The 16,760-nt window shown below is 41.9% G+C and overlaps 1 protein-coding gene across 1 annotated transcript in view; it reads right to left on the minus strand.

Moving 5' to 3' along the window:
• The window catches only part of ITGA2 (integrin subunit alpha 2), a 222,311-nt gene that overhangs the window by 111,345 nt on the left and 94,206 nt on the right, over nt 1-16,760 (minus strand). Inside the window, exons 3-6 of the mRNA XM_077462759.1 lie at nt 9,226-9,335; nt 7,734-7,825; nt 4,147-4,261; nt 3,183-3,310 (exon numbers count right to left, since the gene is read on the minus strand). Of these exons, the coding sequence (XP_077318885.1) occupies nt 3,183-3,310; nt 4,147-4,261; nt 7,734-7,825; nt 9,226-9,335 (445 nt within the window). The remainder of the gene's footprint in view (nt 1-3,182; nt 3,311-4,146; nt 4,262-7,733; nt 7,826-9,225; nt 9,336-16,760) is intronic.

The following is a 16,760-nucleotide window of genomic DNA, read 5'->3' on the forward strand; positions in this document are numbered from 1 at the left end:
CCTCTACCTGCTTTGCACATCTAGAGTGAAATTTTTTCCCATTCTTCTTTGCAAAATAGCTCAAGCTCTGTCATATTTTCTGGAGAGTGTCTGTGAACAGTAATTTTCAAGTCTTGCCACAGATTCTCAATTGGATTTAGGTCTGGACTTTGAATTGGCCATGAATATGCTTAGATCTAAACCATTCCATTGTAGCTCTGGCTTTATGTTTAGGGTCGTTGTCCTGCTGGAAGGTGAACCTCCGCTCCAGTCTCAAGTCTTTAGCAGCCTCAAACAGGTTTTCTTTTAAGATTGCCCTGTATTTGGTTCCATCCATATTCCCATCAACTCTGACCAGCTTCCCTGTCCACACTGAAGAAAAGCATCCCCACAACATAATGCTGCCACCACCATGTTTCACGGCGGGAATGGCGTGTTCAGAGTGATGTGCAGTGTTTTCTGCCACTCATAGCGTTTTGCTTTTAGACCAAAAAATAATAATTTTGGTCTCATCTGACCACCTTCTTCCACATGTTCTCTGTGTTGGCCCACAGGGGCTTTTTCCCAAACTGTAAACAGGGCTTTCTTTCAACAATGGCTTTCTTCTTGCCATCCTTCTATAAAGGCCAGATTTGTGGAGTGCATGACAAATAATTGTCCTGAAGACAGGTTCTCCCACCTGAGCTGTGGATCTCTGCAGCTCCTCCAGAGTTACCATGGACCTCTTGGCTGCTTCTCCGATTAATGCTCTCCTTACCCAGGCCTGTCAGTTTAAGTGGACGGCCATGTCTTGGTAGGTTTGCAGTTCTGCCAAATGCTTTCTATTTTCGGATGATGGATTGAACAGTACTCCATGAGATGTTCATAGTTTGGGATATTTTTTTTATAACCTAACCCTGCTTTAAACTTCTCCACAACTTTATTCCTGACCTGTCTGGTGTGTTCCTTTGCCTTCATGATGCTGTTTTTTCAATAAGGCGTCACAGAACAGTTGTATGTATACTGAGATTAAATTACACACAGGTGGACTCAATTTACTAATTAGCTGACTTCTGAAGGCAATTGGTTCCACTAGATGAGGGGTAGGGAACCTTTTTGGCTGAGAGTCATGAACGCCACATATTTTAACATTTAATTCCGTAAGAGCCATACAATATGTTTAAAACTAATTTTTTTTTTCATCGATTAATTGACTAATTTCAATTATAACTGTAATATCCATGTCATCTCCCCCACTGTAATATCCACATCTCTCCTACGATTGTCTGCTTGCTTACCACTACACAGGCAGGCAGATCCATGAGCAGTTGAGGCGGGTGATGATGACGTCAGCACGCTGCTCACCTAGGCCGCCGCCGGGTGTACCAAGATGGCCGCAGCTACAGGGCTAGGCCGAAGCTGCGGCCTTTCCTATGGGCTCAATCCATGGATCGGCACACCACGCAATCTGCAGATTAAGAGGTGAGAGCCAGATGAAGCTATCAAAAGAGCCACATCTGGCTCAAGAGCCTTAGGTTCCCTACCCCTGCACTAGATGTTAAAAAGGGGGCTGAATACAAATTGACGCCACACTTTTTAGATATTTAGTTTTAAAATATTTTGAAAATCCTTTATCATTTTCCTTCCATTTTTTCCTATTTATGGATGGCATGGGTTGCTACCGACATGTGGTGAAAAATTCATGTCAATAACACCTTTAGAAATATATTTACCTAGAAAAATTGTGACGTGTTCATTACTTATTTTACCCGCTGTGTATATACATACATACATACGTACACAGTATCTCACAAAAGTGAGTACACCCCTCACATAAATATTTTATTATATCTTTTCATGTGACAACACTGAAGAAATGACACATTGCTACAATGTAAAGTAGTGAGTATACAGCTTGTATAACAGTGTAAATTTGCTGTCCCCTCAAAATAACTCAACACACAGCCATTATTGTCTAAACCTAAATGTATACTCCAAAGAAAATGTCCAAATTGGGCCCGATTAGCCATTTTCCCTCCTCGGTGTCATGTGACTTGTTAGTGTTACAAGGTCTCAGGTGTGAATGGGGAGCCGGTGCTGTCAATCACAGCCAGTGAGCCAATGAGGAGAGTGTGGGGGGGGGGGGGGGCGGAGGCTGAGCCGCAGATTTGTGTCCTATGGAAGCATAGAGCAGGGCTTGGAAGCCAGTACGCACCAGTGCCCCCATAGCAATTGGCTTGCTATTGGGGGTACTGGTCAAGGAGGAGGAGCCAGTTGTGCAAAGGGGACCCGAGAAAAAGGATCGGGGCTGCTCTGTGCAAAACAATTAAACACACCAGGTAAATATAACATGTTTGTTATTTAAAAAAATACCAAACATTTAGAATCACTTTAAAAAACGATTTTTGGTGAGCAAGTAAGCAATGACAGCAGCTGAATATATCTCTCAGTATAGGTTTTTATTAATGGGTATAGAATAAGGATTTTCCATGGTGCATGGGGCTCTGGGGTTTAGCTGCATGCGAATGGCACACTTGCATTGTCCAGCCCCACTGCCAGCAGCCTATCAAACTCTATGATACGCTGACAGCTGCTGTGGTTGGATGGAACTGGATGGTGCACCTAGCGTTATGATTGTTATGATTGTTTAGGGCAGTATGTGCCATGGGGTGAATGTCTAGAATTAAAGAAGTATGCCTTGTGGGCTTTTGTCTCTGCAAGCATACTGCTCTAAATGTTTGTACCACTATGTGTACCATCCAGACATACTGCAGCTTCTATGAATAAAACTTAATCTATGAATGGAGGACAGGTGGATGATGGTAAGGCCCGGCCCTCCATTCATCGATTCTGCTTCATTCATAGCAACTGAAGTACCGGCTTCTATAAATGGAGAAGCTGGGTGGAAAGGTGAGTATAATCAGGCACTCTTAATTGCCTGTCACAGCTTCCTTAGTTCTTTGAACCCCGTCTCACTGGAACATTATGTCAGTATGGGTGGGGGGCATTGGAGAACATTTTCTGGTAAACTAGGACACAAAAGCTCAACGGACACATCACATTAAAGGTAAGTAATATCACTTGTGCCCATTTTTTATTTTATTTTTTACTTTTTTTTTTAAATACAGGCTTTAAAGTAATTAGCCATGTTCTTTCATTTTGTGTCAGGATTTATGTGCAGATTATAGAATTCACACAGAAAAATTTAGATGTGCAAAAATCACCTGAGTCTTTGCAGGTCCAACGTCTAACCCCTCCACAAACTTCTCCAAAAAGTTCCGAACTGCTGACCAAGGATAAATACTGTTTGAACCATCACATACAATAGCGATATCAATTACTGCAGAGCAGGCTGGAAAACAAAGAACACATCACATTCAAGGTAAGTAATATCACTTGTGCCCATTTTTTACTTTTTTATTTTTTACTTTTTTGGCACTACCTGCACTAAGTCTGCATGTTCTCCCTGTGCCTGCATGGTTTTCCTTTGGGTACTCCAGTGTCCTCCCACACTCCAATGACATACTGGTAGGTTAATCGGCTCCTGTATAAATTGGCCCTACTATGTGTATATGAGGTAGGGACTTTAAATTGTAAGCTACTTGAGGGCACGGACTGATGTGAATGTACAACATATATGTAAAGAGCTGTGTAAATTAATGGTGTTATATCTACAAAAACTTTTTCCCCACCAGCCAATCATTTAGGAATCTGGTCAGTGGTGTGAGCTGGAGGAAGCGATAAATCTTTAGAGCAACCTTCCAGAGTCAGTGGAGATAAATTTGGAAAGTTCCTGGATGGTTGAGTCTATGCTAATCTGGACTCGTTCAGCTTAAGCTGTGAAGAGGCTCCACATGGAATACTGAAGAGACCTCCTGTGACAGAAGTATATTACCAGTGGCTGTACTGTCGTGTTTTGGGTATCCTGTTCCCTTATGTACTATCCCTTGTGTGTGTGTGCAGCAATAAAAACATGAAATCTTGCTAAGATGAGGCACCCATCTGTCTTACCCCATTGTAAACCAACAATCCAGCACTGAGAATGCAATGTTCAAATGTGCAAAGCTTTACTCAGTAATGGAACTGGTGCATTTGGTGGTTATCTCTACTATCTCATGTGGCCATGGGGGTAGTAGTATTTTACTTAGACTTGTTTTCTTAAAAATTAGTGCTGACTGTTATACTTACTTTGAAGAGCAGGGGAAAAGCTTCTGAGCACCTGGAATGTTGGGCTAATATCAGAACACATCCCCGTTACATAAAAATTGTTTCCACATTGCTGGGCCCATAATGGGCCACATGTCTGAAAAGAAACAGAACATTTACAGTAAAGTAATCATACATGCGATCAATAAAGTATCTTACCTTCACACATAGAAAAGCAGATATATATGCTCACATAGGAAATAGTTATAAGTCATCAGTATTTGATAGGCAAAAACCTTTAACACATTATTTTAATCAATTAGAACATATAAAAGGTTGGCGCTAACTCTCATATGCTTAAAACTGTGAATATAGTGCATATCATATAACCACACAAAAAATGAAATAAAATCATACAACAAATCGTCTTCATGTGGTGGAATAAACACACCAATACACCATATAGTGACAAGTACTCTTAATTAAAGAAGAAGAATGCAGACTCACCAAATATATCAATGGAATACTTCATAAGCTCAAGCATTCCATTAATATATTTGGTGAGTCTGCAATCTTCTCACACGAGTGAAGGTGGAGCACAGCTTGGCTAATTAAGAGTACCTGTCACTATATGGTGTATTGGTGTGTTTATTCTACCACATAAGGACGATTTGTTGTATGATTTTATTTCATTTTTTGTGTGGTTATATGATATGGACTTATTCACAGTTATAAGCATATGAGAGTTATCGCCAACCTTTTATATGTTCTAATTGATTGTTAGGTGATTTATTTCACTTGTTGAAGGGGCAGCTTTCGCTCAACATTTTATTGTATTGATTGGTGCCACTTCTTGATTATTGGATTACACATTATATTAATCCCAAATAGAATTTGTGAAATGAAAACTCATTGAGATTTTAACCACTTGCCATCCAGGCCAATTCTGACACTTCGCTCCTACAGTACATGTAAAAATCAACTTTTTGCTAGAAAATTACTTAGAACCCTCAAACATTATACATATATATATATATATATATATATATATATATATATATATATATATATATAGCAGAGGCCTTTTAGAATAAAATGATGGGTGTTGCAATTTTTATGCAATTTCTCTTTTAAACCATTGTTGCAGGAGAAAAACAATACAGCCATGGCCAAAAAGAGGTTTCATTTTATGCTACTAAAGCATAATTAAAGTCAAAACATTTTTTTTAGTTTTGGATGGAGTGGGTAAGAATTAAAACCTCTGTTGGGTTCTTGTTACTGTCTGTGCTCCCATTGGGGAGATTCATCCTCCCTGTTTGTCCTGTTTACTGTTATCACCAAGTGAAATTTATAGGAAATCCCAATTTGTTTGTTGCCACCAGAACAAGAATAGAGGAGAAATCTTTCAATAAGGACACTAGTTTTGATGACAGCCAAGGATTGTATAATGGTACAGGAGCCAAATCAAGCACTGGTACTCTCTGTTGAAGATATGAGGGACATGAATGTTGGAGGTAGAGCGTTTCTGTGTACTAAGTTTCTAAAAAGGGCATGCCGATAGAATTTTCATAAATATTAGGTACGGCTAGGCTGCTGCGTCCCCTAGGGGCTCCAATAGTGAAGCACCAAACAAACAAAATATATATATGCAGGGGTGGGTGGCGCTGCCTATCACCTGGAGAATGACCTCCAGTGATGACTAATGACGTGAAAGTGCAAGTACAAATTTGAGTCACAGTGTGTTGTGTGCTGAGATCAATTACTAATATATGTGCAAAAGTGGGTGGTGCTGCCTATCACCTGGAGAGTGACCTCCAGTGGTGACAAATCACTAACCACGTGAGGTGCTAATTAAACCCAGAAGAGTTGTGCATTAAATGAATTATTAGGGTCACCCTACTAAACTATCACACCAGGTGTAAACCGCAGGGCTACGTCTATGTGTGAAAGTGTCTAGTGGGTCCCTATATGTGCATCAAAAAAGTGGCTGTATAAAAAATATATATATATATATATATATATATCTATATATATATATATATATATATATAATTTATTATTCCACCATGTAAAGGGAGAACAGCATGTACAAAGGAATTTCAAACCACAAAGCATGGGTTGGAGTACTCTTGTGTGTAGGGTAACCTAAGGCCGCGTACACACGGGCGGACTGTCTGACGGACTTGGTCCGCTGAAACGTGTTTCAGCAGACAGTCCGCTCGTGTGTGGGCTTCAGCGGACTTTTTCAGCGGACAGTCTGGCGGACTAAGTCTTTCGGAATTTCCGTAATATTGTCCGTCCAAACTTGGTTTCAGCAGACAGTCCGCTCGTGAGTAGGCAAGTTGGACGGACTAAGTATGGCGCATGCTCAGAAAGGATTTACACGGCCGAAGGTTGCATTGCAGTGTATTGGACGTCGTATTTCTAGTCCCGTCGTACGCGCTGTACACGTCATCGCGCAAGCTTTCAGCGTGTGTGGTCAAGTCCGTTCATTCAAAAGTAGGACGGACTGTCTGTCGGATTGTCTGACGGACTTAGTTGGACGGATAGTCCGCCCGTGTGTACACGGCCTAAATCTCCACACGTGTATCCAAAAGTGCATAGTAGATTAAAAAGTGCATGAGGAATTGTTACGTATATATGTATAAATAAACTAAAATATTATGTGAGTCCATCAAGGAGATAAAGTCTCATGTTCAAATTAATTACAAATACTAGTCCAATCTGTAGTGCTAATTATAAGTGAAGCAATCCAAAGTGACTTGTGCAGGAATCATTCATAGGTCAAATCCTGTGCAAATAGTGTGAGTTGACGTTTGACCTTAATCATCTTTTCATGGCATCAGCTTGAGGTGCCATGGAGAAGGTGACCATCCAGAAGCTGGCAGCCACGCACACCTTGCTACCCCGGCGGGAATACAAGATCTGGACATCCCAGGGTCTGATAATCAAGGAGGAGGACAGTTCCAGATATACCCCCACTTTATGCGATCTACCCCTGCAGGGATATGTGGATCTGGTGAATGAGGAACTAAAGGGCAGCACAAACGTCACCTGTGGTTTACACCTGGTGTGATAGTTTAGTAGGATGACCCTAGTAATTAATTTAGTGCACAACTCTTCTGGGTTTAATTAGCACCTTACGTGGTTATGTTAGTGGTTTGTCACCACTGGAGGTCACTCTCAAGGTGATAGGCAGCACCACCCACATATATTAGTAATTGATCTCAGCACACATCACACTGTGGCTCAAATCAGTATTTGCACTTTCACGTCGTTAGTCATCACTGGAGGTCAATTACTCTCAATTAGCTAGAATATTTGAGCAATGTTTTTATGTTGTTATTTTTAATATGCATTAATAATTTATTTACAAATCTTTCTCCAGCTTTGGTAGTTTCCTTCCCTTGATGCTCAGGGTAGGACTTTTCATTGTAGTAGTAACCAAATGTGGTTTATATATTTTCTCTCTACTGATGGATGGTTACCAGGGGAGATTTCATATACAGTAGATATGTAGATATAGATATATATCTATATATATAGTGAAAACCACTGCAATGCACTGACTAAAACATTGGTAAATTAAAACAAATACAATTGTGCAAATGAACTTTCCCTGAACTTACTAAAAATCCGCCAGTATTTTCATTTCTTATCAGTGTTAGCCCAAGGTTCATTTCTTGCTTCACTTCTGTTACATTTGGGATAATAGTGGCACCTGAAGAAAAAATGAAAATGATCATTAGGGGAATTCCACCCAAAGTTATAGTTCAGTTGTACATGAAATCTGGTGGTCCAAGTCATAAGCCAGCATCTTATACCTTTTGGGGAATTGAGTCTTAAGATATCAGTGCAAGAGTTCCTGCCACTTGTTCATTTACCTTAAAATGGATGTCAATCCAAAAGACATATTTTAGTTTGGGGTAGAGTGGGAAAGGATTGGAACTGTTGGGTTTTTACTGGTATCTGGGGACAATGTCATCATATACAATGGCGGACCAACAGTCCTACATTGCACGTGAGGATGTGAAGGCGCTGCCCACAATCTAGAGCTGGAGCAAAGAAGAGCATCAGGGGGAAGAGGACTGAGGTAAGTAACCTTTCTGTTACATTCCCTAGATTAAGCAAGCATCATAGCCTTGGTAAAATGTGATATTAATAATAATAACATAAATAAACTTTGTATACCATAGGAGAACCTAAATCTCATCAAACCAGCACAAATGGTTCCCACCATCAAACCTAAATAAATATCGATTGATAAAGAATATACAAATTCATGTGCAGGTGATTTTGTACCTACATTAATCTGTTTATTTTTTATTAACGTGATATTAAAAGTTTTCTTAAAAAATAAAATAAAATAACAAACATGGTATACTTACATTCTCTGTGCAGTGGTTTTGCACATAGCAGCCCCATTCCTCCCCTTCTCTGGTTTCTCATCGGCGCTCTTGGCCCCTCCCCCTGCCAAGTGCCCCCAGAGCAAACAGCTTGCAATGGGGGCACACAAGCAGGCTTGTTCCCAAGTTGCGACTCTGTGTGCCCATTTACAAGAGCTGCGGCTCAGCCCCACCCCCTCTATGTCCTCATTGGCTCACTGGCTGTGACTGACAGTCTCTCTGGGAGAGTCCCCAGAGAGCCGAGGCTCTCATGCACATTGCTGGAGAAGGATCGGGCTCAGATAAGTAATAGGGGGGCTGATGCACACAGACGTTTTTTTTTTACATGAAGGTAAAAAACCTTGAGCCTTTAGAACCATTTTAAGTTGATATTGTTTTTATGTTTAGAGAGGTTTGCTGATACATATATTAGGTGTCACGAGTTGTGTTTAGGTTGAGGGTAGAGCACTGCACTTGTTTTGGATTGATATTTATTAAGTGACTAGAGCTTATCCTTAATGATATCAGTACATACTTCCTGTGGTTTAGTTCCTGCAAGAGTTACACATGTAAAACAGCTAACAGTAAATAAACATTATGGAAAATAAGTTTGAGCATTTTTTCCCAAAAGAAAGCATTTAAATGCACTTAATATAAAGCTATGTATAAAAGAAGAACTGTTGGGCTCATAGGAAAATTAATGGTTTAAATATTATTGGGGATAAAGAAGACTTACTTGCCAAGCTCAGTTTACTGCATTGTGATGATAGCAGGCTGACAGGACATTTGTACACATCCCCCATCTTGTTCTTAGGAATTCCGCTCCAAGGGGCGCTAACCAACAGCCTGTACAGGTAAAAAAATAGAGTTAACGTTTTAATAATTTTCAAATAATAAAAAGTTCCACAGTATGCTGGTGGGTACATCCTAAATAGGAACAAGTGGTCTGGTCCTGATTCCCTCTGTTGCCCTTTAAAGCAACTCTTACTAAAATAGTAATGCTCAAAAAAGTCCTCCCTACAAATACACATTGAATACTCACCTCTTCTGCAGCTCCTCTTGCCGATTTTCACTGTACTGAAGAGAAACCACTTTCCAAAGATGTTTTAGAAATCAACATTCCCAGCTGACTCCTTCCACTGGCCACATCATCAGTACTTCAGTACTAAGTCCTGGAAGGACAATACTTTAATCTGTACATAAGCACTAATTTATGAATGTAGGCTCCAACATTCTGCAGGCTTCATTCATACAGGACCCCCATCAGGGCTCCTGAGAGTGTACTGACTCTGCATATGTAGACCAGGACCACTTTTAGGCCTTATGCACACAGGACGTTTATTTAACTCTCCTAGAAGCCAGCAGAGTTTTTGCAGAAACAATGCCTGATACTTCTAAAAGTGTCTAAAGTTTTACAAACTTTTAGGAGCTTGATGATTATGTAGATGATCTAATTTAAAAATGGACCCTTTGTTTGTTTTTTTAACTGTACCTTTGTTATGCTGATCAGTCTGTCTACTTTCTGGATGTGGGGACTGTAGATATGGGCGGGGATAGTGCGGCTAAAACATAATTTCCTCTATCCGCACTGACTCCTGGGAGCTTTTGTGATTGTTCCCAGGAGTCTGTGCAGTGGCCCGGCGCGAGTTATCGTGTGATTTACACGCTCCGTTGCCGTCACAATGGGGCAGGACTTCCTACAACGCCGCCCGTTGTGATGGCAACCTATCCTTTTGACAGCGCTCCAATTCGAAGTTACTGCTCATGCGCGAGATCGGCAATAGAACGGGCAGTGCATGCTGGTCCATCAGCAGCACAGTGTCCCAGAAGAAGATGCCTGTGGGCTTCACATGCCCACAGGCAATATGACAACCGGCAGCATGAAATTTTATGTTTTTTTTTGCGGAGAAAACTGACAGCGGAAGTCTTTTAAAATGGAACAAGTGAGTGATATATTTAACTATATTAATGATTGTCATTTTGCCCAAAAAAAAAGTTTGAGACAGTGAAACATCGCTTTAATTCATTTCATTAAAATAAATAAATTATTTATTCTGGCCTTTGAAATTAATTAATGCTCAAGCACTAGGGTTTAGCTGGGTTTAGCAGCTCTTAGCAGCTTCTATCAGCTTTTAGTTGGGTCAAGATTTTTCTGCCAAAACTCTGATGTTCTTGGACACACTGGCAGTGTTTTTTTTTCTTGCTTCTGAAAATCTCTAAGCCCTCTTACACACAGTCGGACATTCCGATGGAAAATGTCCAATCGGACTGTGTTGTCGTATAATCCGACAGTGTGTGGGCTCCATCGGACTGTTTCCGTGGGTATATCCGACGGACCAAGTTTGAGAGCTTGGCTATAAAACTTTCCGACAACATGATCCGATCGGAATTTGTCCAATTGTTTGTAGAAAATTCCGATTGGACAAAGTGCCACGCATGCTCAGATCAAATTCCTAGACCAAAGCTATTGGCTACTAGCTTGAATGTAGTCCCATCGTAACGAAATAACGTCATCACGTTACGAACGATCGGATTTTCCAACAACTTTGTCGGACCGTGTGTATGCAACACACGTTTCGGACAAAATCCGTCGGACAAAATCCGATGGATTTTGTTGTTGGAATGTCCGACTGTGCGTACAAGGGCTAAAAGCTCCTGCAACTAAATGCTGCTAAAAGCCTATATGTTCATGGACACATAGGCTAACATGGAGAGGCATTTAGAGGCAGGAAAAAAAATGTCAGACACCCGTAGAAGCAGCTATAAAAATGTCCAGTGTTTATGAGGCCTTACAGTCACCTTTGAGTTGAAGGAAGGAAAATATCCTACCGCACCTGTGAACCCCTCACCACTATGCTCAAGGTGGAGGCCTTTTCAGTCTTAGCATACATTCAGAACATCATGAAGATATCTCCATCACACACAGACCAGAGTGTGCTCAATTGTTGGAGTAGATGGTACCACACCACACAAACGTCCTCTTGCAATAAAATAATTTTTCTTGTTTTTTTTTAGGATTCCATCACCAGAAAAAGTAAAATAAATTATGTATATCTCCAAGCCTGATAAAGGGACCTTTCTTGTTTCTGAAACATTGCACTCTGTTCTTTGACATGCATAAAAATGGTTTTATTGCAAGAAGATTGAGGTGTGCTGGCAGCATTACTTTCCTATTACATCCCAAATACTCTGAGAGCATGACACCTTTGCCAAGAATTGTCAAAGTGACTGCCAACTCCATGGGGTCCTTCAGTTACAACATTTCAAATAAGAGAGATGAAAAGCAGCACTAGCACTAGAGCCCCATACAGCTTGGGAATTTTGGACACATTAATAAGGTAAGCAATAAGTGAATTTCGGCAACTCATAGCAACTAACCGAAATACCTCTTTGTTTTCTACGGTAATCATAAAGGATGGGCGTCTATAAGTGGTAAATGTCTCCAAATGACTACTTTGCAAACTCAATGCCAGAAAGATATCTTGATACAGAAATCCATACCACAGCTTCTGTTTGCACTTTTTACGTAGGTTCAGTTCTGCACCATGTAACAACACTAGTAGCAAGATCAAAATTGTCATGTCTTCCTATGCGTGTGTCAAGAGTTTTTACGAAAGAGACCAAATTGAAAACAGCTGAACTCAATAAAACTTAATGTGTGATTCAAATGAAAACCCCTGCAGACTTTATGTAAGCTAAAGACACCCAGATGGGGGCTTAGTTTAACATTCACATCAGCGAGAAAGACCCTTAAAATGTATGAACACAGGAAAATGCCTATAGGACATCAAGTGATGCTCCTGTCTGGGGAGATTTGTTTAGGTTCCTCAAAAGCTGGCCAGGGTCAATAAATGGTAATAACGCCTTAAACATCTGCCATCTACAAAGTTCAGGCAGCCATTTAGTCTGTTTAACCAGAGTTCTAGAGCATGCAAATAATGAATGTGAGCATTTATTTTGACCAGTAACAGATCTAAGGTATTTGCCAGCTGATATGCATTAGTAAAAGGTTGAAATTAATTGTCAGATTGCATACAACCAAAGGGGACTATTTATAAAAACATTGCTGTTTGAATGCCTTAAGCATTTGCAAAGCCCTCACAATTAAATACCATATTACATATAATATGTTTATTTGCTATGATTGTCATAGTAGCCATAATGCAGTATTCTCCTGATTGAGGTATAGGAGAATACCACATCATTGCCATTAGATTCATGACAGCTGTGCAAATGCTTAAAGTAGAACTACAGGCACCATTCCGTCCAACTTTACTACACCAGTTTTGGGAATGTTCGAAAATCTCAATATTTTGGGATCAAACACTGAGATAAATTTTTGGAATTACATCAGTACTTATTCCCAAAAACACGACTTGCCTATTTGTCTACATAGAAAAAACTGACACATTCGAAACACCTTGCAACTCTTACTTCCCCAAGTGGGCTATGTTATGCCTTTAAGCTGCTCGTAAAGTGATACTAAAAACTTGGACACCATCTACAAAACTTTTTGTTGTATACCAAAAGGTTAGGCACGATAGTTCAATGCTTTGGCCGAAACAGTTGTTTCTTTACAAGATGGAAACATTTTATATAGAGCGAACGCTCTCAACTTATGAGGAGCACTTATTTCAGTATCTGTGTTTTTAAGTGGAGGCCATAGTTCCAGTCCATCGGATTTCTGGGTGTTCTCTCCCCCTTGCACAACCCAGTCCATACAACAGCAACAGGGTGGGTGGCTTTTGGTGGGCAAGGCAGATGTGAGTAATCAAGGCCCAAGTGCAGAGATCTCCCAAAAAAGTCACTAAAGCCTTGTACACACGGGCAAAATATTGGGCGGTATGTCTGGTTTCTATTAAACATTTGGCCCATGTGCATGGCAGCTAATCTGACAGAAGCTGGGCGTATGACCGCAGGGGCATGATCAAAAAGGTCTGCTGATTGGCATCCTCTCAGCGCTCTCAGCAAATGGCAAATGGCTGAGAGCGCTGACCGGGGTGTTCTGGCGGGGGGCTGCCCCCTTTCAGAACACAATATCTCAGCGGGGGGAGATCATTGTACTAACATTGGATTGTTAGTACAGGATCTCCTCCCGAGCCCTTTAATGTTTCTTGAAAATACTTATTGCAGTTACAATAGAAGTATAGCTAGTCAATAAGCCCAACCTGGCAATCCCGCAACCCTGGAATATGCCAGAATGGCTGCTATGTCTTTATTTGTGTTTTTCTATTGTAATGGATATCTAAGAGCTACAAGTTTGGAAGATAACACTGTAAAAAAGTAAACTTTGACTGTCACTGGATTACATTTAGAGTTACATTTCCAGTGTTCCAATTGTTGTAATTACTGTAGTTTCTTTTTCATTCTTAATATCTTTTTTAAAATACCGTATTTACTTCTTTCTTTTACTTATCTTGATTGCGATGTTATCGATAAGAGATGTTATAAATAAACTAAAATGAAAAAAGTACTTCAAGTTATCACTGAAGCTCAGTAAAGGTTTTGATTGAAGTAATTTTGAGATTTACTTGAAGCCCAAGCATCACTGAAAAGGTGAAGCTCCGCTTGTTCACGCCCTCCACTGCCACATTTGGCACTTTTTGGGGAGGAGCGGGAACCTGGTTTTGACAGGTACACGCTCCTACTTCCGGGTAAGATCACCGCGCAGCGTTCTCCAAAATTTATGGCCCCTCCTCCTTCCCCCCCGCCGCCTTCTGGGACCTGTGTGTGTCCCATTAGACAATGGGACCATTCAGAAAGCACAGTGTGACTTGCGAATGTGCAGTAGGAAACTAGGTGGTGAAACATGAAGGCTTCACTGCCAGTTTCACTTGCTTGCAAAGTCAGTGCCTGCATTCAAAGCCGATGGAGAAATTGGCTTGGGGTGCCCACATCGTGGGATTCCTGGACAGGTAAGTGTCCTTATATTAAAAGTTAGCAGCTACAGTACTTGTAGCTGCTGACATATTTTTTTTTTACAGACTGGAATTCCGCTTTAAAGCAATATCCCTGGAACTCACAAAGACGTTCTGACCTCTCCTCCTCCTCACTGCAGAAGCTGGCGCACAGGCAGTGCAGCGGTGGGAGAGTTCCGTACCTATAGGGTAGAGCCTGAGAGGATTTACAGACACTAGTTTCCCATCAGGTTTACTCTCCTTGTGATTAACAGCAGCCAGTGAGTGGATCCTTAGCCAGCTGACAGCCCACTATTACTACTAAAGAATCCACCCACTGCCTGCTGCAAATTACAAGGCAAACGCAGACTTGATGGAAAACTAGTACATCAGGCTCCACCCACTGCAGCATCATTGGTTATTAAGAAGCTGAAGGCTGTGAAGCCAATAGAGTTCCATCCAAAAGCGGAAGCTCCGCTTATCTGCTTCCTCCCCCTCTCTGGAGCCACATCTGCTGGTGGGGAGGGTCCCCTTTTGCAGATACCTGTCAAAAGCAAGTACTCGTTCCCACTTTTGTGTAAGGGCACTGCGGGGACCTACATCATTTACGGCCCCTCCTCCTTCCCCCCACTGCCTTCTGGGAGGCTTTATTTCCTGTTTCCCTTAGTAAGGATGCTGGTGCCTGGTCGGCTTCGGGTGCTGACAGTGAGGGCTCCCTGGAAAGAAAAGTGTCCTGATATTAAAAGTGTACAGGACAGGACACTGGGGTGTACAGCACAAGACACTGGGGTGTACAGGACAGGACACTAGAGTGTACAAGAGAGGACACTGGGGTGTACAAGGCAGGACACTGGGGTGTACAGGACAGGACACTGGGGTGTACAAGACAGGACACTGGGGTGTACAGGACAGGACACTGGGGTTTACAGTACAGGACACTGGAGTGTATAGTACAGGACACTGGGGTGTACAGGACAGGACACTGGGGTGTACAGGACAGGACACTGGGGTGTAAAGGACAGGACACTGGGGTGTAAAGGACAGGACACTGGAGTGTACAGGACACTGGGGTGTACAGTACAGGACACTGGAGTGTACAGGACAGGACACTGGAGTGTACAGGACAGGACACTGGAGTGTACAGGACAGGACACTGGGGTGTACAGGACAGGACACTGGGGTGTACAGGACAGGACACTGGGGTGTAAAAGACAGGACACTGGGGTGTAAAAGACAGGACACTGGGGTGTACAGGACAGGACACTGGAGTGTACAGGACAGGACACTGGGGTGTACAGGACAGGACAATGGGGTGTACAGTACACGACACTGGGGTGTACAGTTCAGGACACTGGGGTGTACAGTGCAGGACACTGGAGTGTACAGGACAGGACACTGGGGTGTACAAGACAGGACACTGGGGTGTACAAGACAGGACACTGGGGTGTACAGGACAGGACACTGGGGTGTACAAGACAGGACACTGGGGTGTACAAGACAGGACACTGGAGTGTACAGGACAGGACACTGGGGTGTACAAGACAGGACACTGGGGTGTACAAGACAGGACACTGGGGTGTAAAAGACAGGACACTGGAGTGTACAGGACAGGACACTGGGGTGTACAAGACAGGACACTGGGGTGTACAAGACAGGACACTGGGGTGTACAGGACAGGACACTGGGGTGTACAAGACAGGACACTGGGGTGTACAAGACAGGACACTGGGGTGTACAAGACAGGACACTGGGGTGTACAGTACAGGACAGGACACTGGGGTGTACACATGCTTCAGCTGCAATGGTATCAGGAGTCTGCAGCAGAGATGGCCAGATCTGAATGGTCACACTTAGAAACCGAGACCAGATTATATATTGTAAAGTAAACGTATTAATAGTAAAACAAAAGACACGCAGACAGCAGTGAACATAAAAATACAAGTGAACCACGACCATTTAACCAAAATGCTTAACAAAGTAACAGGAAGACTAACTACAAACTACTATATATGTAGCAAGAACCAGAGATAGCTGACATCCTTCTGTATATAGTGGGTTGTGAGGCATGGTGGGTGCAAGGTGGTTAAAGTCATTGGGCGCCAGACACTTCTTAAATGCAAAAGAGACTTTTATTTCTCTTAACAACCTTTTGGAGGAAAGAGGGTTAGGACCAGGACACCCTTAAGTAGTTGCAAGTTCAATTGGCAACAGTCTTTAACAGTTCTTAACACAGAGCATAACAGTTCTTTCACTTCCACTACAATCACTCCTTGTAGTTCTTCAGCCCACTGAGCTCCTAGTCTCTCATGAAACCCATTGATTCACTGCCACTGAATCCCTTGAGCTCCTCCAGTCTTCAAGGTGGTATCTTCTT

Source organism: Lithobates pipiens, unplaced genomic scaffold (assembly GCF_037356315.1).
Source record: "Lithobates pipiens isolate NorthernLeopardFrog02 unplaced genomic scaffold, aLitPip1_a1.2 Scaffold_3, whole genome shotgun sequence".
Taxonomy (NCBI): domain Eukaryota; kingdom Metazoa; phylum Chordata; class Amphibia; order Anura; family Ranidae; genus Lithobates; species Lithobates pipiens.